The following is a 20923-nucleotide window of genomic DNA, read 5'->3' as shown; positions in this document are numbered from 1 at the left end:
CACACAAACACATGCATGCACACACGTGCACACACACCACACATGCACACACATATGTACATACATGCACACACAAACTCACACACATGCACACACATAAAAAACATGGGCACACACATGACACACACACACCAATAGAGCAGGCTGAGAGCAACTCAGCCTGTGGGGGCCAGATCGGGCTCAGCAGCTTAGTAAGACTTGAAATTACTTGGCCTCATGGGATCTCAATTTCCTCATCTGTAAAATGAGTCTGAATAGTCTAAAATTGTCAGAGTATCCCCCGAGACTATTGGGAGGATGATATGAGCTCGGTCCCCTGCCCAGGGAGGGGCCCTCACTCCCATCAGCCTGCATGACCGCTCTCAGCCACGCCCCAACCTTGGCAGGGACCGCCCTGAAGGCAGGCTGGGTTCCCTGTCCTGGGGATCGCCCCCAGAGGGGAACGGGGCCCCAGGTGTTCCCACCATCAGACACAGCCCCCAGAAAGCCTCTCACAAGCCAACACCCTGCCTCCCCCTAGAGGTGGGCACCCACCCAGGCCCCCGCAGAGGCGCCCCTCGCCCCCGGGCACCTTTATTGGGATCCGTCTGCTTCCGGGGGCACTCGCCCTTCCTCAGAGTGACGTCGTCTATGGCAATGTCGCCCAGGTAGCCTGAGCCTCGAACTCCCTCAAAAATAATCTGGGGTGCGGAGACAGGGGGAAAGCACAGGGCAGAGCGTGAGCCAGGCTTGTGGCCAGCCTCGTCCCAGCCCCCTTGCACTGTGGGTGCAGTTCCGAGGTCCAACTCGCCCAGAGAGGCCGGGAAATCTCCCACACCGGAGCCCTCCACAGCCTCAGGCCCTAGCACCGACCCACTGGCCAGGAGGCGCCAGAGAGACAGTGGGCAGGGCACTCGCCTGGCATGCATGGAACCCGGGTTCAATCCTTGGCATCCCACGTGGCCCCTGAGCCTGCCAGGAATGGTCCCTGGGTGCGGGCGAGAGGAAGCCCTGAGCAGTGCCAGCTCCCCAAAACAAAGCACAAGGAGGGATGCTGGGGTTCCTGAGTGCTGCGTGCGTGGAGGACCCCCAAAGTCCCGAGATGAACAGGGGAGAGCGGGGCTTAAGGACATTCCAAAGGGCGCCCCAGTCTCCCCATCTACCTGGAGGACCCCCCCCCATCTTGCCCTGCTGTTCTTGCTCCCAGAATCCTCTGGGCCACAGAGCGCACAGGGTTGGGGTGCCCGGGGCCGGGGGCAGCTCACCTGGAAGGGCCCGCTGGGGCTGATGGGCACCTGGGCCTGCTGCCACGTGTTCCCCTTGTTGCCGCTGAGGGACCAGGCGTGTGTGTCCACAGTTCCTTTGCCCCGGGACCGCACCAGGAGGTTGAGGGAGCCTGTGGGGGTGCAGGGAGGGGGCCGGTGAGTCTGGACCAGAGCCCCATCCTTCCACATTTGCCCAGACTCCCCCCCTCCCAGCCTGTTCCTGGTGGATGGGACCTTCCCTCCATCCCTGGTGACTTCAGTGTCCCACATCTGGGAGAGAGAGAGGACCGTGGGAGAATGTGCGTGCTTCCTTTCTTCCCTCCTTCCTCATCAGCTACTGCCCACTGCCTCTTGTAGTTGCCCCCCCCAACGCCCTGCTTTCATCAGGGGTGTTGTTCTGGGGCAGTGGGGTCTGTGTCTGACACAGTGCAGCATTCTCAGAAAAGCAGTATTCTCAAAAGCAGTATTTGATACACAGGGAGGTTTCTGGATACAACGGAGAAATGGAGTTAAAGGGGTTTTTTGGGGGTGGTGGTGAGGTGGGGGCATACCTGGCAGTGGGTAAGGCTTATCCCTGACTCTGGTCTCAGGGATCAGTCTTGGGTGGCCTGAGACCGTAAGAGGCGCTGGGGACTGACCCTGGGTCAGCCGCGTGCAAGGCAAACACCTCACCCTCTCGACTGTCCCTCTGGCCCTGTTACTTTATTTTAATTTAATTTTATTTTACTTTTTTTCTTTTTGGGTCACACCAGGCAACGCACAGGGGTTACTTCTGGTTCTGTACTCAGGAATCTCCGCAGGTGGTGCTCAGGGGACGATATGGGATGCTGGGAATTGAACCGGGTTGGCCGCGTGCAAGGCAAACGCCCTACCCGCTGTACTATCGCTCTGGTCCTCCACACTGAATCTTCTGGCTCCTTGAGCTCATCTCAACGGATGGCGGAGAAACCGCGAGAAGGCGGGACGCTGAGCAGTGTGTGGACGGAGGTGACAAGGGAGCCGCGGGCTTCTCTGCATGGCCATACCTGCAGTGCTTGGGATCACACCCCGGAAATTCACCCCAGAGCCACCCGCTGTGAGGGTCTCTCAGTGGCAGGAGGGTGAGGCAGGAAGGGGTTTGGCGCACCATGATCTGTGCCATCCCAGGGTCTTTCCCAGCATGAGGCAAACATGCCACTACACACTACAGATCTCATTGGAAACGGTCACTTCTTAGAGAGGGTCTGCGAAGCCGGCGCTGGGCAGACCACCCCCACCCAGCCGCCTTGGCCTGCCTGCTGCAGAGGGCGTGTCTCCCCATGGCCTCTAGCCCCCGCTCCGTGTGCCTGATCTTCAATGTCCTCTCGCTCTAGTCTGGAGCGCCAAGGGAGCTGTGTCCAGCGCCTGACTCGGGAGGGGAAGGATGTGACCCCCAGGCCAGGGTCATCTCTCCCCAGACGGTGCTCCGTCCACTCCAGTGTGCACGTAGGAGCAGAGCCTCCCCAAATCCGTGCTCACAGAGCAGCCCCCCAGTGCTTCAGGTGTGGGGAGTCTGACTTGTGGGGTGTTGCTGTATGCTCTTGGGCCAATGCTTAACCTCCCTGGTTGTCCGGTCACTCCTCCTTCATCGGACAGGTGTGGACTATGAGGCCATTGGGAGGGCCCCCGACATCTGCAGGCCTGATACACACCCTTGCTGGGCAGTTTCCTCCATCCAAGATTTCCATCTCGGACGGAAGACAGAGTCCAGGGGTTAAGACTCTTGCCTTCCATGCGGCTGATGCCAGTTTGGTCCCTGACACCACATATGGTCCCCCCACTCCCCCTGCACCACCAGGAGTGATCCACCAGCACTGTAGCACTGTCCTCCTGTTGTTCATCAATTTGCCCGAGTGGGCACCAGTAACGTTTCCATTGTAAGACTTGTTGTTACTGTGTTTGGCATATCGAATACGTCATGGGGAGCTTGCCAGGCTTTGCCGTGTGGGCGAGATACTCTCGGTAGCTTGCCGGGCTCTCTGAGAGGGGTGGAGAAATCTAACCCGGGTTGGCCGTGTGCAAGACAAACCACCAGATGTGGCCAAAAATACCGAACCAAACCGAACCAAATTTCCATCTCATCCTGCAGGGCCATCGTCTGCTGAATCAGGATGCTTTGGTCACCCTCAAATCTCACACGAGTCGGCTCAGTACCTGCCCATACCCATCTTAGGAATCTGGCTGCACTAAGTTGGGAATTCAGGACCCCCATGGCCAGAGCCTGGCCTTCTCCCTTGGGCACAATAGCTGCCCCCGCCCCACTCACCGATGTGTTTCCCGTACATGTGGTAGAAGAAGGAGACACAATAGAACTTGGCGCTGGCGTTGTACAGGGGACTCACCAGCCGAGCGCGGTCCCCCAACTCCCGGGGCCTTGACGTCTCGATGAACATGTAGTAACCTGTAGGGGAGCTGGGATGCACCACCAGCCGCCTCTCTTCTTCTCACCCAATTCTCCGTGTGCTTCCCTCAGCTGTCCCACAGGGTGCCTCCTCCTGCCCACCCCCCAGCCCCTGGCTTCTCTGACCCAACAAGGGAAGTCTGCGCCTGTGTTCAGCCAGCACTGGGGGAGAATGGGAGTCTCTTCTTCCTGACACCCACTGGCACAAGGCTGTGTCCCCTCAGACTGGGGCTCCCTGAAGATGGGGCTGTGTCCCCTCAGACTGGAGCTCCCTAAGCATGGGGCTGTGTCCCCTCAGACTGGGGCTTCCTGAGGATGGGATTGTGTCCCCTCAGACTGGGGCTCCTTGAGAACAGGGCTATGTCCCCTCAGACTGGGGCTCCCTGAGGACAGGACTGTGTCCCCTCAGACTGAAGCTCCCTGAGGATGGGGCTGTGTCCCCTCAGACTGGGGCTCCCTGAGGACGGGGCTGTGTCCCCTCAGACTGGGATTCTCTGAAGACGGAGCTCAGTCCCCTCAGATTGGGGCTCCCTGAGGATGGGGCTTTGTCCCCTCAGACTGGGGCTCCCTGAGAATAGAACTGTGTCCCCTAAGACTGGGACTCTCTGAGGATGGGGCTCTGTCCCCTCAGATTGGGGTTCCCTGAGGATGGAAATGTGTCCCCTCAGACTGGGGCTCCCTGAGGACAGAACTGTGTCCCCTCAGACTGCAGCTCCCGCAGGACAGGTATGTGTCCCTTTAGACTGGGGCTCCCTAAGGATGGGACCGTGCCCCCTCAGACTGGGGCTCCCCGAGACTAGGCTCTCCTGAATCAGTCCCCCAATCCCTGGGAGCGGGCCATATGCTTACCCTCAGGGGTGCCACTGATGTCAGTGGGAGGGCCTGTGTTGGGGGAGCGCTTAGGGTTCTGGGTGAGGGCATTCTGTCTTGTCCAGTCAAAGTTGTCAGTCAGGTCCTGAGTGTAGCCACAGATCTTCTCGTCCTCAAAGTGACAGGTGTTGTCTGTTTTAGGGTGGGGGAGACAGAGGATTCACCTCCTTAGACACCCCCAGGTCCAGTTTCACTTCCTGGGAACCCCTGAGACAGCTCCCCAACATTTAAGTAGTCAGCCCTGGATTCCAGGCTTTGAGACGCCTCAGGGTCCTGACACATTTATTCCTCAGACCTTGTTTATGTCACCTACCATTCTGACATCTAGTGAAGTTATGGACACCCATATCAGAATAGTGATTTTAGACACATACAGTGAAATACACAGGATGGCAAAGGAAATCAATTCTATTGAAATACAGTTGTCAAAATGTTTGGAAAACCAAACTGCGCACAGTAAAGGAGCTTCTGTATTAACTAATTAAACATCACACTATCTAGTGTCAGGCCTATTACTACAGTTTTGAAAACTAATGAATGTAAATTATACGTCAAGCTGCCTGTGCTGACTTTAAGGCGGCGTGAGAGCACAGCACTTCCAGCAAGGGCAGAGATGCAGGAACTGACTCTGCCTCCGTGCCTGCACTCATCACTGGAGAAGCTCAATCCATGCAGGAGGTCAGAAAACCTAAGTTTAGGTTCTTGAACCCTCTGAATTCACAAAAAATGTCTTCTGCGAAGGGGTGTCAGTGTATCTTAGATGAAGAAGCCCAGTCCAAGGGTTAGTTGTATTCGGGCTATGTGATGGGTGAGGATGAAGGTCTGTATTAGAACCGCACCCCCCTCCCCTCCCTGCCTAGAATAAATCCTAGATAAGCATTGCCAAGCCCAGCCCTACCCCTCTCTGCGTTTCCTCCCAGAGGCTCGCTTCCACCCTACTTTCTCTCTGGGTGTCTCCTGGGCCCTTCCTCCAACCAAGGAAGACTCTGTGTCCCTAAAGGGGAGCGGAAGTTCTGGGGAGGGGCTCTTACCTGCCAGGTTGGGAGAGTTGACAGCTAGGAAAGCCAACAGGAAAAGCAAGTCAGAACCCAAGCTGAGGTGACGCGGCGTGCCTGGGCTTGGGGGCCAGAAATGGGGGACCCAGATGGGGGCGGGGAATCGGGAGGCACGGCTTGGCCTGCAGAAGACACCACACCGCGGGGAGCCCCGGGGGTCCATGCGGGGAGGCTGGAGGGGGTCCCCCGGACACGAAGCGGGCCCCCTTCCCCCCACCACATACGCTCTGTGTAGTGGATGATGCGGGAGGCCAGGTCCCCGGCCCCGAAGGTGGTGTAGGGCGTGAGGCGGACCTCGTAGCTGTGGGGCACGCGGAGGTCGGTGAGCAGGTACTCCAGCAACTGCCCCTTCTCCACGCGCCGCACCGGGATGGCCTTGACCACGGCGCTGTGCTGGTTCAGCTGCAGACACAGGGGTCCCAGATGCCAGGCAGCCAAGCCGCCACCCGGGGAACCAGCTCATGCCCCGGGGGACCCGAGTGGGGATTGGGGCGGCACTGGGAAGCAAAGGCAGCAAGGACTGGAAAGCCAGCCTCAGTTTCCGCGCCTGTCAGAGCGACCGATCCCTTTGCCGCCTACCTTCTGAGAGGCTTTTCAGTAAAAAGTGACTGGAACACATACTGAACCACACATGTGTGCTGAGCACTGTGCTTTGCGGTTATTAAGTAATTTAATCCTCCCCGTAATAATTCGACACTACAGTGCACTGTAGCACTGTCCTCCTGTTGTTCATCAATTTGCTCAAGCGGGCACCAGTAACGTCTCCATTGTGAGACTTGTTGCTACTGTGTTTGGCATAACGAATATGTCATGAGGAGCTTGCCACGCTTTGCCATGCGGGGACTCTCCAAGAGGGGCGGAGGAATTGAACTCCGGTTGACCGGGTCGGCCGCTTGCAAGGCAAATGACCTACCTGCTGTTCTACCGCTCCAGCACAATATAAGATAGAGTGTCAGAATTGCTCCCATTTTACAGATGAAGAAAACAAAGGCCAAATAGATACAGTTTGCCCAAGGCCAAGAAGCGCTAGATTCTAGTCTAGTCAGTCTCTCTCAGGGACCCACTTACTTTTCCTGTGTCTCAACTGCCCATTGGGCTAGGCAGAAATGGACTAAACCAACCGGAGGAGGGGCTGGAGCAATAGCACAGTGGATAGGGCGTTTGCCTTGCACGCGGCTGACCCGGGTTCGATTCCCAGCATCCCAGATGGTCCCCCGAGCACCGCCAGGAGTGATTCCTGAGTGCAAAGCCAGAAGTAATCTCTGAACACCGGCGGGTGTGACCCAAAAAGCAAAAGAAATAAAAATAAAAAAATAAACCAACCGGATGAAATCAGCGCAGTGGTTTATATTCCAGACATCCTGGGGCCCCCTAAATCTCCTGACCCAAGAGGGGGTGCTGTGCCCGTGAGTAAAGCTGCTCCCTCCCCCCACTTCTCACTGCCGTCCACCCCGCCTGGACAGCTGGACGTTCCCCGAGTCTCGGCCCACCTGGCGGACACTGAGCCTGTAGTTGAGCACGGGGTCGACTGCGTCGGGCTCCCGCTGGGTCCACTGCAGCACGTAGGAGTAATTCTTGGACATCCTGTGGCTGCGGGTGGGGTTGGGGGTGTCGAAGTAAAACTCCGGGCTGTAGGCTTTGGCTGAGAGGGTGGGGAGCAGGGCACGGGGCCAGGGTGGGACAGAGAGTGGAGGTGGGGGAGTGGGGGGGCAGAAGAGGATGGGGGCCGGGAGAGGGAGGGGAGACAAAGAGAAAGGAAGCAGTGTGAGGAGAGGTGACGGCGAGGGGGAGGAGGGGGAAGGGAGGGGAGGGGAGGGGGGAGGAAGAGAAGGGAGGTGGGCGCATTCCCAGAGGCACATTGGAGAGACCACCGGAAGGAAAGGCAAGGGAGGCAGGAAGAGCAACCGGAGAAGACAGGGTGTCGCGGAGAGATGCAGGACAGAGGATTGGGGAACACACAGAAGAGTTGAGGACAGTGAGGTAACAGGAGGAGCAGAGGGGGAGAGGGAGGGGGCGAGGGGAGGGGAGGGGTGGGGAGAACGGTGAGGGGAAGGAGTGGGAATGTCACAGGGGCCGTTGGCTGATGGGGCTGAGTGCGTGTGGAGCGGCTGGGGAGGCAACCTGAGCCCTAGCACACACACACACACACACACACACACACCCGCTGCTGAGTGGAGAGACAGGGGCAAGCGCTGAAGGTGCCCAGTCCGTTGGGGTGAGGTGGACCGGGGATGGGGGTCCTGGCTCTCTACTACAGGTGCTGCCATCTGCCCTGGCAGAAGCCAACTTTGCCCCGGCAGAGGACGAGAGAGGGGGTCTGCCAGTCCATAATGCCCCTCTCAAGCCCTCCACTGTCACCACAGCCTCTGGCTTTCCAGGCCTCTTCCCCCTTCAGCAGCCCCAGAGTCCACCAGAAATGGCGTGAGGAGGAGATGGGACTGTCAGGATCTCTTGGGCGCCAAGGGGCTGCAGCCTCCCCCTAGGATGTCAGCTCTGGAAAGGTGAGCGACACCTCACACCCGCAGTGTTCCAGGGAAGCTGCCCAGGGGGCCTGCGCTTCCTTTAACTGCAGGTCAGGGTCCTCGCCTTGGATGATGGAGCCAAGAGATGGAGCTCTCCTGCTCCAGAATCTAGGGTGGCGCTTAGGCCCTTGGGAGAGGCCTTGAGGGAGCATGGGCCAAGGTGGAGGGACGTAGCCCTCTAAGGGGGGGTGTAAGAGAAAATCTTGGTTGGATTCGAGAGGAATGGGTAAGGCCTGGGCTAGGCAAGGGGAGTCTAGCAAGGCAAGGGGGGGCCTATACTAGAGCAGGTGCAGGAAGGGGCGGGGCCAGGCTTGGGGCGGGGCGGGGCCTAGGCTTAGGTGGGGCGGGGCCAGGCTCAGGAGGGGCGGGGCCAGGCTTGGGGCGGGGCGGGGCCTAGGCTTAGGCGGGGTGGGGCCAGGGTCAGGAGGGGAGGGGCCAGTCCCGGGTCAGGTGGGACCAGGCTTGGGCGGGGCGGGGCCAGGCTCAGGAGGGGCGGGGTCAGTCCCGGGTCGGGTGGGACCAGGCTGGGGCGGGGCGGGGCCAGGCTCAGGAGGGGCGGGGCAAGTCCCGGGTCGGGTGGGACCAGGCTGGGGCGGGGCAGGGCCAGGCTCAGGAGGGGCGGGGCCAGTCCTGGGTTCCTGGGTCGGGTGGGACCAGGCTTGGGTGGGGCGGGGGCCAGGCTCAGGAGGGGCGGGGCAAGTCCCGGGTCGGGTGGGACCAGGCTGGGGCGGGGCAGGGCCAGGCTCAGGAGGGGCGGGGCCAGTCCTGGGTTCCTGGGTCGGGTGGGACCAGGCTGGGGCGGGGCGGGGCCAGGCTCAGGAGGGGCGGGGCCAGTCCCGGGTCGGGTGGGACCAGGCTCGGGCGGGGCGGGGCCAGGCTCAGGAGGGGCGGGGCCAAGCTTGGGGGGCGGGGCCTAGGCTTAGGTGGGGCGGGGCCAGGCTCAGGAGGGGCGGGGTCAGTCCCGGGTCGGGTGGGACCAGGCTTGGGCGGGGCGGGGCCAGGCTCAGGAGGGGCGGGGCCAAGTTTGGGGCGGGGCGGGGCCTAGGCTTAGGCGGGGCGGGGCCAGGGTCAGGAGGGGAGGGGCCAGTCCCGGGTCGGGTGGGAACAGGCTTGGGCGGGGCGGGGCCAGGCTCAGGAGGGGCGGGGCCAGGCTTGAGGCGGGGCGGGGCCTAGGCTTAGGCGGGGCGGGGCCAGGGTCAGGAGGGGAGGGGCCAGTCCCGGGTCGGGTGGGACCAGGCTTGGGCGGGGCGGGGCCAGGCTCAGGAGGGGCGGGGCCAGTCCCGGGTCGGGTGGGACCAGGCTGGGGTGGGGCGGGGCCAGGCTCAGGAGGGGCGGGGCCAGTCCCGGGTCGGGTGGGACCAGGCTGGGGCGGGGCGGGGCCAAGCTGGGCGGGGCGGGGCGGTGGGCGGGGCGGGGCGGTGGGCGGGGCTAGGCGGGCGCCCGGCCGCGGAGCTCACCCGAGACCTGGAAGAGGCAGGAGGCAGAGCCCACGTCGTTGGAGATGCTACACTCGTAGCTGCCGCTGCTGTCGCGGGTCACGGCGTCCAGGCGGAGCTCGGAGTGGTCGGGGGCCTCGGCGGCGACGGGGACGGCGGGCGGCGGCGGCAGCAGCTGCCCTCGGAAGCGCCACACGGCCGAGGCGATGCGCTGGGGGCTGCCTCGGAGCAGCGCGCAGCGCAGCAGCACGGGCCGGCCCAGCGCCTGGCGCACGTCCTGGGAGCTGGGCTCCACCTCGGGCGGGACTGCGGGGGGGGGGGGGGGTGCAGGTCAGCGGGGCCCTGCCCGCCCAGGGTCTGGGGCAGACCTGGCTGCGATCCCTGGGTGGAACGGCCGCATTCCTTCCTGCGTCTGCAGGCCAAGCTGGGTCTGACCCGTCCCGGAGCCTCCCCGACCCACTGCCCGGATTCCCCCCGCGCTTTTGCTTCCCGGGCTCCTGGGCAGCACAGCCCCACCGCAGCGTAACGACCCCTGCGTCTGGCTCAGCTTCCAGCCCCCGCCTGCCTCTAGCTGCAAGACCGTGCGCAGGCTACTTGTCTGTGCCTCGGTTTCCCTGTCTTGGGAGGATGGAATCCACTCGCACGACTGGAAGGCGCGCACTCGGGTCCCGGAGGACAGTGCTCCGCACGCGGTGACCCACTCTCCCATTTCCGCTGATCCCGACCGGCTAGGGCCCGGCGCGGCCCTGGGGGTGGGCACGCGCCGCGGGGCGGGGCGGGGCGGGGCGGGCGCGCGCCACTCACACTGCACGTTCAGCTGCACCTGGGCCTCGCGGGGCCGCACGTTGAAGCCGTTGTAGCGCGCCGTCTGGCAGCGGTAGGTCCCGCCCATGTCCCGGCTCACGCGCTCCAGCCGCAGCCTCCCGTCGGGGGTCTCCAGCGGCGCCGCCTCCTTGTCCACGCGCGCCCAGAGCACGGGCGGCCGCGGCTTGCCACGCACCTCGCACTGCAGCTCGGCGGCCGCGCCCTCGCGCACGGTCACCACGGCGCGGCCCCGGGGCACGCTGATGGTGGGCGGCACTGCGGGGGGAGGGGCCGGTCAGCGCTCCCGCGACCCCCACCCCCACCCCGCATCGCCGCCCGGGCATCGCTAGGCATCACTCCAGCGGGGCATGGGGGACCACACGTGGTCGTCCGCGCTCACTGGCTGCTTTCAAGGCGAACGCCTGCACCCCAACCTCGGGGATCCCACCCTATTTTTCATGTTACTATTTTTGTTTTGTTCTGCATCACACCAGACAGTGCTTGAGGCTTACCCCTGGCTCCCTGGGGGCGTTGGGGGCCACAGGGGGCATCCAGGCTGGCCGGGAGCAAGGCCAGTACCTCACTGCTCTGCGTTTCTCTCCCTCAAGGGAAATCCCAGCTTTATTTATTTATTTATTTATTATTTTTGGGTCACACCTGGCAATGCACAGGGGTTACTCCTGGCTCATGCACTCAGGAATGACTCCTGGCGGTGCTCAGGGGACCATATGGGGTGCTGGGAATCAAACCTGGGTCAGCCACGTGCAAGGCACACGCCCTACCCACTGTGCTATTGTTCCAACCCTGGGAATCCCAGCTTTAAATGGCTCTTCTAAAAATCTATCCTGGAGTGTTCATGCCCCCCCCCCCCCCGCCCCCGGGGATTACCCCGGCACCCTTCCCCCCCTCCCAAGTAAGAGGGTCCTGGGGTTATAACAGCACGAGGCAGACCCCAGGTTCCCAGGCTGGGACCAGCAGCCACGTTTGGGCCAATGGGAGGAAGGGAGAGCGTCTTCACAGGGAGTCTGTCCTCTGGTCTGTGGGCTGGGAGGCAGATGAATGCCACCATGGCTGGGGTGCTGGAACGAGCTGAGGACCGAGGAATAGCAAGGCAAGGTGAAGCCGAACAGCAGTTCCAGCCCTGGCTCCTGGCTTCACACTGTCGGGTGTGACCCCAAAAACCATACTGGGGGGGGGCAGAGATAGCACAGCAGGTAGGTGCTTGCCTTGCATAGAGTTGACTGGGGTCCAACCCCTTGCACACCATATGACCTGATCCCCTGAGCCCATCCGAAGTGATCCCTGAACACAGCGCCAGGAATAAGCCCTGAGCACCGCCAAGCGTGACCCCAAAACCAAAAATTAAAACAAAATAAGAAGACGTTTGGGGTTGCCACCCCACATCACTTCAAAGAAATGTAAATGGGGGCCGGAGAGATAGTACAGTGGGTAGGTGTCTTGTACACGGCTGACCAGGGTTTGACCCCCGGCATCCCATGTGGTCTCCCAAGACTGCCAGGAGTAATTCCTGAGTGCAGAGCCAGGTGTGGCTCAGAAACAAACAAAAGAGAAATTTAAATGTCCTATATTTAAATAGTTTATAAATAACTCTATCTAACAAGGCAAGCAGAAGTCCAGCTATTTAGTTGGCATAATTTATGCTCTTATAATTTATACATCTGTTGGCTTTAATTGTGCCATTTCTGCTTCATAGCTTGGAGCCAATTATTTCTAACTACTTCCAGGTCTAACCATTTCCCCAAACCCTTAAAATGTTCCCATGGCCCAGACATCAAGCCCGTGGCAAACGAAGGAAAGGCCTGGAGCTCCCTTTCATTCCTCTGCTTCTAAAACATCCCAGCCCCCAGCCTCCTCACCCCACAGGCTAAAGGGCTGCTTCTCCACAGCTCTGGCTCCGAAAACAAGACCCCCCCCCACACTGCCCACCCACCCACCCACCCCCGGCTTCTGCCACCTCCAGCCTCACCTTCCTCCTCCCCTCTGGAAACCCAGTGGTGGAATCTAGACAGCCTAGTGTCCTGCATCCTGGGGGAGGCCTGTTCTTCTCTCCTACTCCCTCGCCCAGGAAAGGCTCACGGGAGCTCCCAGAGCTTTTTCCCGACTCCGGGCAGCTGGCGCTCTGCTCCCGGACCTGCTTTGAGGCCTGCTCTTCCCCCTCCTGCCGAGGCAGTGGGCTCTGAGCACAGACAGGCCTCTGCTGTTCACATCTGGGCCGCACTGAGGACCCAGCACACACATTTGCAACGTAGAGTTGTGGGGTCTGTGGGGGCAGCACAGACCGGCCTTCTGAAAGCCTTTCCTAACACCCCAGCTTTCCCTAGCCCATCCAGAGGTCAGGATGAGAGGGGGCGCTGAGCCATCCAGTCCAGCCTCTCACAGAGGAGAAACAGCCCCAAGACCTAGATTGGCTGCCATCGCCCCAGTGTAAGGTGCTGGGGGCTGGAGATGGGGTGCCAGAGGTCCTTCCTGGGCTCTTCCATCCAAGCCCTGTCCTCTTCAAATGGGGCAGGCTCTGATGTCTGACTGTCTGGGTTCAAATCCCCACTTCACTGCCTATCACTGTGTTGCCTTAGGCAGCACTGTGGCACTGTCCTCCCGTTGTTCATCGATTTGTTCAAGCGGGCCCAGTAATGTCTCCATTGTAAGACTTGTTACTGTGTGTGGCATATTGAATACGTCACGGAGAGCTTGCCAGGCTTTGCCATGCGGGCGAGATACTCTCGGTAGCTTGCTGGGCTCTCCAAGAGGGGTGGAAGAATTGAACCCGGGTCAGCCGGGCCGGCCATGTGCAAGGCAAACGCCCTAGTTCTGTGCTATCGCTCCCGCCCGTTACCCTCTGAATCTAAGTCTCTTCCTCTCTAAAATGAGAAGCTGAATGATCTACCCCGTTATGTAAGGCACAAGGGTGAATGAGATAACTATAAAATCATCAGAACACAGAGCAAGCACTCCATAATGTTAGCCATTATTATTTCATGGCTGCTATTTATTGTTCTTGGAATAAAGACCTAACCGTTAGCTTAACCTGGCCCCCGACCAACCTCTCTTCTCTCCTCTCCATGCATCCTCCAGGTCACCCCCTTCTTCCTGCAAATTTCTGGATGACCATGCACTTTCCTGCCTTAGGGCCTTTGCACGTGCCTTTCTCCTCTGGTGTCCTTTACTCTCCTTTTTCTAGAAAAACCTTGCCCCTCCCTCAGGTCCAGTACGCGAGCTCAGGAAACTCCTGATTCACAGGTGTCACCATTTGCAATGACATATTTGTGAGGGAGCTGAAACATACTTGCCTCCCACCAAGCCCAAGGATGGCAAAGCTTGTCTGCCCACCCCTCGGCCCTGGTGGCATATAATAGGCACTTAACCAGTGTTCCCAGCAGCTGCCACCCCTCGCCTCTGTGGGTCCCCAGCCAGCACCCTCGGGCCTTGCCCACCTGTCTCAGAGGAGATGTTGACCTCGACACTGAGGTCAGGCACGGGCGCCCCCGGGAAGGAAGCCACGCACAGGTATGTGCCATAGTCGCTGAAGTGCAGGTCGATGAGCTCGAGGCTGCTGGTGACAGCAGGCAACTCAGGGTCATTTCGGGTCACCAGCAGCCTCTTGGACATGCGTGCCGGCTTGCCGTTCTTGAACCACTGGTAGGTGACCTTCTCCTGGGGCACCGCGTCCACATGGCACGAGAGCTTCAGGTCCTGGCCCAGCTGAATGTTCTCGCTCTCCTTGATCACGTCGGGGGTGATCTGGAACGTGGCGTTCTTCATGGCTGGGGGAGGCGAGGGGAGAGGGGCTGCGGCAGGTCCAGTGCTGGGTGTTGTCCCACCCAGCTCCTCTCCCCACCCCACCCCCCACCCCGGGCCGCCTCCTCCCTACCAGGAGAAACCATCACTCTTCCCTGCGTGAGCCTGCCCGGCTGGTTCAGATGCTCTTTCAAAAGTTCCCCAGAAGCTCACTGCAGAGAAGTGGGCTTGGGAAACAATCACTCCCCCTTCCAAGTCTGAATTGATAATAATTAGACCAACCAGACACAGCGTGAGAGCCTGTCTGAGCATGCCACAGGGGCTCACTCACCTGACCCAGCCCACGACTTCTGAGGGTGACACTTTTTTATAGTTCCTAGTTTACAAAGGAGGGATTTCGGGCTCAGACTGGAGATTAATTATCTGGCCCCAAAGAAGTAGCAAACTTTAAATTCAGATTCAGAGCCTGCACTCTTAACCACTACACCGCTTGGATTTATTGTGGCTTTAAACCTTGAATGTGCAAACTATAAATCTTGGACAGAAGCACCAGAACGTCAGAGTGATTCTATCTAGATAATGGGGCTGGGATCTGAGGGGAAATTCTGGCTTGTGCCTTTCACCCTTTCCTGCTGCCTAACTCGAAACACCCTGACAGTTTGTGGCCTTTCTAAAGGAATGACCAATATAATCATCTTACCTGTAGTTACATAAAAGCACAGTATTTGGAAAGAAAAGAGTCCTTTCATTGTTTTTGGTGGGTCAAACCCAGAAGTTCTCAGTAGCTTCTCCTGGCTTTGCCTGGGATCACTCTGGGGGAGACTCAACCCAGGCCTCCCCCATGCAAAGCAGGTGCTCAGCCCACTGAGTTATCTCCCTGCTCTTTTTTTGAAAGGGTCTTTTTTAAAAAATTGCATAATTTATGATGTAAACTGAAAGCAAGCTTTTAGAAAGGAGGGGGCAACCAGCTGTGTTCAGGGCTTACTCCTGACTCTGCTCAGGGATCACTACTGGCAGGGCTTGAGGGACTATATGAGTGCTGGGGTTTGAATCTAAATTGGCTGCTACAAGGCTAGCACCATATCCACTAAGCTATCTCTCTGGCCTCAAACCTGGATTTTTGGGGGCTGCTCTCTGTGCTCAGGGATCACTTCTGGATGGGTTCAGGGGACATATGGAACTCCAACCCAGGTTGGCTTGTGCAGGGCAAACACCTTACCCTGTGTAATATCTCTCTAGTCCCCAGACATGGATCTTTAAACAAATATGGGGGCATGACTACAAGATACTGTAGCTCAGGCATTCGCCTTATATACAGCTGACCTTGGTTCCATCCCCAGCATCCCATAGGATCCCCCAAGCACTGCCAGGAGTGATCCCTGAGCACCATTGGATGCAGCCTCCAAGCCAGAAGAAGATCATTTTTAAACCACATAACCACAACTGCGCAAGCAGAACATGAAGTTTCTTTCTGAAAGCAGAGTGGCGAAATTCAGACTGCACAGAGCAGCTAATGCTGCCTCCCGAGGCGGAGGCTTAGTAAGGAAAGTATAAGCACTCCTTTAATCAGACTCCAGCTTCTGATCACGTTATAGACACTGACATGTTTTGCTAGTTAAGACATATGGCATAGGAAGTCTTTGGGCATACATGTTGATTTAGTCACGTCATTCTCATAGAAATCTTCACAAGGGACATAGCCGGGAAGCACCTCTTATAGACTGGAATGCCCACTCTGAACTCTGCTGCAGTCTCAGCTGCTCAACCGAAACATAAACACCAGCAGCCAACACCAGCCCTTCCTGCTTCTAGAATTGCTGAGATGGCCGGAAGGACCTGGACGCTGTGGCAATAAGCTGTAGTCCTGTCACCTGTTGGAGAACACCTGAATTGCAGGGAACTCCGAGCCCCCAGAATACCCCTGGGGGCGGTGGGTGGGGGAGTAGGGAACAGGAGCCTCGCAGACCCTACCCTCTGCACTGGGGGATCTTACAGGTAGGGCCCCTGCTGCCCCCAGACCCCACCCCCTGCAACCACGTACAGCGCACCAGCAGGTTGACTGTCTTCTTGGCCGGGTTGCCCACGTTGTTGGTGGCCGTGCAGTTGTAGTAGCCAGAGTCGCGAGCCTGCACCGATGGGATGCTGAGGGCGCCCCCCTGGGCCAGAGCCCCCAGGGGTAGTGGGCCGGGCCCGTGGGACCACTGCAGCTGGGGGAGTGGGTCACCGCCCGTCAGCAGACACTGAACCGTCACATTCTCCCCAGGGTTCACCACCAGAGTCTCGTTCACAGACAGCTTCAGGGCTGGGGGCGCTAGGGTGACATGGAGTGGGACCTTAGGTCATGACAGGGCTGGCGAGGGAGGCGGGGGAGGTGGGGGGGGAAGCAGCCACAGGGCTGTACCGGTGGTGTTGGTGAGCCGGAAGGTGATGGCCTTGTCGGGGATGCCGCAGACGTTGCGTACGGACACCTGGCAGGTGTAGCTGGCGTAGTCTTGTGGCCGCAGGTTCTTCAGCTTCAGGACCTTGGTCTCCCCCTGGGAAGCACAGACCAGGTCCGGGCTCCACGCAGACCCCCGCCCAGGCTAGCGGGGGTCCTGCTGGAACCCTGGCCATTGCTTGCCTCCCCCACACCGCTCCCTGCACTTGGGGACTCAGCCTCCGAGCATGACCTGGCCTCAGTTTCCCCGCTCTGGGAAACGGAGTGATCTAAGGGACCCTGTGACATCGGCGAGGTGGCTGCGCGTCCTGACCTGGGTGTAGAGCGGCTCGTAGATGTCCACGCCGTTGTCCTGGCTGTGGGACAGCGTGTGGGAGCCCCGCTTCCAGATGAAGCGGGCGGGCGGGTTGGAGTTGACCGTGCAGCGCAGGAACACCGTCTTCTCCTGGTAGAAGTTGCCGCGCACGTCACTCACCGTCTGGTGCACCGTCAGCACCGGCTCATCCAGGTCTGCGGGCACAATAGCAGGTCAGGGCCAGGGCGGCATGGGGTCAGGCCAGGAGGCGTGGGCTCAGGCCACCCTCCCAGCACACTGGGCTGCATGGGGGTGGCAGAGGCTGGGCTGGCGGCAATGGGGCAGGGTGGGGGACACAGCTGCCTTCACTCTGCAGCGGGGGATGCAGGAAACACGCAGACCAGCAACCTTGGTTCAAATCCCAGTTTGGAAATGGGGACAATGGTGGAGGGACGGTCACGGTGGTGGTGGGACTGGGGTGGAACATCGAATGCCTGTTACAGATGCATCAGGAAGAGTTCTGCAAAGCACGGTGTTCAAATAAAGCGTGTGGGGGGGGGGAGCGGGGGGATATCCCAGTTCAGCTGGTTTGCAGTGGGTCCCTTCTGTCCCCAGGCTGTCCCCTCACTGTGGCCTCAGTGCCTAGGAACAATAGTAGAACCACAGGGAGATTTCCTTCCTCGTGCTAAGCCCTAACAGAACTTACTGAGAGTAATGTAAGTCAGAGCGAGGCTAGTCTGCCTTGGGGGCGTGACCAACTGCTGACTGAGAGGGGCATGAGGGAACTTTCTGGGGAAAGTTCTGGGACTTTCTGGGAGATGCTTCGTGTCCCCGGGGAGTGGGTGGTGAGTGGGCACACAGGCACGGGCGTGGGAGCGACGTGCAAGTCAGTGAGCGACAAGCTGCCGCTCCCTGTACTGAAGTAAAACTGAAGAAGTTCCCGAAGGCCAGGGTCTGACAGCAGAGTCCCCTGAAACCGGCAGCATGGGTCAGGTGGGCGGGTCCCCAGAGCAGCCAGGTGGAGGCTCACCAGCGCCCTCCAGCCTGCCCTCCAAGCTCAGCGCAGAAGTCACCCCAGGCCCTGGTGGAGGCGGGTCCCTAGGGAGCCCCTGACTGAGCCCGGAGGCCCAGCAGCCGCCAGGTACCTGAGAGAAGAGTGGCCTGGGCCCCGTGTCCCCCACTCTGTTGGGCTGACTCAGCGGGGGCACAGTAAGCTGATGCCAGGAACCTCTCCAGACCTGGTCCCACTGTTCCTGGGTGGTCCGGGAGGGCACAGAGGTGAGAGGGGGACACAGAAAGGGGTTGGGAAGGATACTGGGGGCATTCGGGGATGCGTGGTCCCTCCAGCACCCGGGACTGAGGGGGAGCTCACCCTGCAGGTGGCGGGGGGGGCTTTCAGAGCTGCCCCTGGAACAGCAGTAGAGCCCTGGGGAGCAGTGGACGGGCTGTGGGTGACCCCGGCCCCTGCGCTCTGGGTACCACGCACTCTGCAGCCGGCCTGGTCCCTCCCCCCGGGTTTGCCGGAGATGCTGCTCCATCACCCGGCAGAGAAAATCCCTCAGCCCACCCTGGTCCCCAGCCCCTGCTCCCCGCCCCGCGCCCCCAACTTCCACCTTTCCGCTGGAGCGCCGGCGGCCAGGCGTGGGGGGGGGACTCACACTGCACGTCCACGCGGATGGACTTGATGGCCGGCACGCCCACGCCGTTCTCGGCCTTGCAGTAGTAGCGGCCGCCCTGCGTGCGCGCGATGCGCCCGATCCGCAGCGTCTCATTGAACACCGACGTCTCCTGGAACTTGTCGGACGCGCTGCCCGCGGTCTTGGTCCACCGCACCTGGCCGTGGAGGAGACGGGATTGGGTGGGCTTGTCAGCCCTCTCCTGCTCCTCTCACCCGCGCACGGGGCGAGGAAGGCCTGGGAACCGGCTCACCTGGGGCCGCGGGTGCCCTGTGACGAGGCACTGCAGCACGAGGGTGTCCCCCTCCCGGATGGTGTACACGCGCTCGCTCACGTTGTCCTCTTTGACCACACACGCCTGGCCCGCGTGCACGATCTGGGCCTGGGCTGGAGCTGGCGGGAGAGGCAGAGGGTCAGGGAAGGGTGGGCCTGGATAGGGCTGGGGCCTGTCTGGGTGCATCCCCGCTACCACCCCACCCCAGTCACCAGGTGTCTCCCTGGGCACGCCCACCCCACTGGAGTGGCCCAGGTGGTTCCTGGCATGTCACCCTCCGTCCCTCGCAGCAAGCCACCAGCCTGGTGAACGAAATATTTCCAGGAGTGACCCCTAAAAGGGCTGGAGCGATAGCACAGCAGGTAGGTCGTTTGCCTTACAAGCGGCTGACCCGGTCGACCAGAGTTCAATTCCTCCACCCCTCTCAGAGAGTCCGGCAAGCTACTGAGAGTATCTCGCCCGCAGGGCAAAGCCTGGCAAGCTACCCATGATGTATTCGATATGCCAAACACAGTAACAAGCATCACAATGGAGACGTTACTGGGCCCACTCGAGCAAATCGATGAACAACGGGAGGACAGTGACAGTGACTCCTAAGACCACCAAGTACCACTTGGGAATCCAATACCCCCACAGGGCACGGCCCACAGTGTCACTCAGTGACAGCACATACTCCATGAGGTCTGGACCTGATCCCCGGGCTCAGATAGCAGCAGTGGGGCTGGAGAGAGACAGGCACGGCCGACCTGGGTCTCAGGAGAGAGGCCTGACCCCACGGAGCTCAGACAACCCTCCAGGGGCCCGAGTGGAGCAGCCAAGGTACCTGCCTGGCGCACAGCAGACCCAGACGCAGCCCCCGACACGGCAATGCCCCTGCACTCAGCAGAAGTGACCTGAGAGCCCCAGGTGAGCCCCAGAGGGACTCGGGAAGAAGCAGTCCCTTTGCAGAGACGTGCTTCTTCCCCAAGCTGGCAAGGGCCCCGCGGTGAATGATGCTGGACCCTGTGCTGTGACATCACACGCCCTGGGGGCAGGCTGAGGACAGATCAGTTGAATCCCCTTTTCTGTCTGCCTGCTTCCCTCTGCTCTTTGGATTTCTCCTGAGATCATTTTCTCAGCAAATCATCCATATAATACCCCCCTACACACACACACACACACACACACACACCATCCAGGGTTTGCTACCAGAGCACCTAAAAGAACTTCAAAACCCCACAATGTTCCATCTGCCCTCACCCTAAGACATGATGCTTTCCCCGTCAGCCCTGAGCTTCTGCTCATCCTGCTCCAAGGCTCAGAGGTTCTGGCTGGGGCCGGAAGCGCTCAGATATGAAGGTCCTGATTGTCCCAGTGCCCAGAGCTAAGGAGGCAGAGTGAAGGTATGGCTGGGGTGCTGAGGGGGAGGACAGGGAGAGTCACAGCCTTCGCACAGGTTTGGCTGGTGGCCTTTCGTTTTGTTTTTAGTGAAGCAAAATAGGTTTTGTTTTTGTTTTTGTTTTTGTTTTTGCTTTTTGGGTCCCACCCAGCGATGCACAGGGGTTACTCCTGGCTCATGCACTCAGGAATTATTCCTGGAGGTGCTCGGGGGACCATATGGGATGCTGGGAATCAAACCTGGGTCGGTCGCGTGCACGGCAAATGCCCTACCCGCTGTACTATCGCTCCAGCCCCGCAAAATAGGTTTTATTGAGAGAAATTTAGAGATGGGGGAGGGAGGGAGGGGAGGAGAGGGAGAGTCAGAGAGAGTCAGAGAGAAAGTCAGAGAGAAAGAATCAGAGAGAGTGAGAGAGAAAGAGAGAGACAGAGAGAGAGAGAGTCTAGACATCCAAGCAAGAACACAGCTTCTCCTGTTCTCATTGTCTTAAGGGAAGGGCAGCCTCCAGCCCGGCAATGCTGGGGCTCAGGAGGGAGGCTCCAGCTCACACCTGTGTGCTCACAGCTGAGGCTCAGAACTGGGAGAGCTGCTTCAGCGCCTAGGGGTGACTAGTGCCCTTGCCCTACAGAAGGACACAGAGGTGAGCTGGTGTAGCTTCCTCCAGGCAGCGCCCCTGGGTGGACTCCCACCTCCTGTACACATCAATCCCCTCCACAGCAGCCAAGGACTCGGGCTCCAGGACTCTCGGCCTTCTGCC

The 20923-nt window shown here is 59.9% G+C and overlaps 1 protein-coding gene across 1 annotated transcript in view; it reads right to left on the bottom strand.

Annotated features, from left to right (window-relative positions):
* The window catches only part of MDGA1 (MAM domain containing glycosylphosphatidylinositol anchor 1), a 57361-nt gene that overhangs the window by 988 nt on the left and 35450 nt on the right, over positions 1-20923 (bottom strand). Inside the window, exons 2-16 of the mRNA XM_056137293.1 lie at positions 18768-18907; positions 18497-18671; positions 16857-17053; positions 16508-16640; positions 16148-16417; positions 13803-14132; positions 10351-10626; positions 9568-9852; positions 7079-7230; positions 5813-5990; positions 5565-5588; positions 4513-4665; positions 3529-3663; positions 1245-1375; positions 572-680 (exon numbers count right to left, since the gene is read on the bottom strand). Of these exons, the coding sequence (XP_055993268.1) occupies positions 572-680; positions 1245-1375; positions 3529-3663; positions 4513-4665; positions 5565-5588; positions 5813-5990; positions 7079-7230; positions 9568-9852; positions 10351-10626; positions 13803-14132; positions 16148-16417; positions 16508-16640; positions 16857-17053; positions 18497-18671; positions 18768-18907 (2688 nt within the window). The remainder of the gene's footprint in view (positions 1-571; positions 681-1244; positions 1376-3528; positions 3664-4512; positions 4666-5564; positions 5589-5812; positions 5991-7078; positions 7231-9567; positions 9853-10350; positions 10627-13802; positions 14133-16147; positions 16418-16507; positions 16641-16856; positions 17054-18496; positions 18672-18767; positions 18908-20923) is intronic.

Source organism: Sorex fumeus, unplaced genomic scaffold, assembly GCF_029834395.1.
Source record: "Sorex fumeus unplaced genomic scaffold, SorFum_2.1 ptg000123l, whole genome shotgun sequence".
NCBI classification, from domain to species: Eukaryota; Metazoa; Chordata; class Mammalia; order Eulipotyphla; family Soricidae; genus Sorex; species Sorex fumeus.
Note: the sequence above shows the minus strand (reverse complement) of the source record. Positions and strands in the feature narration are given on the sequence as shown.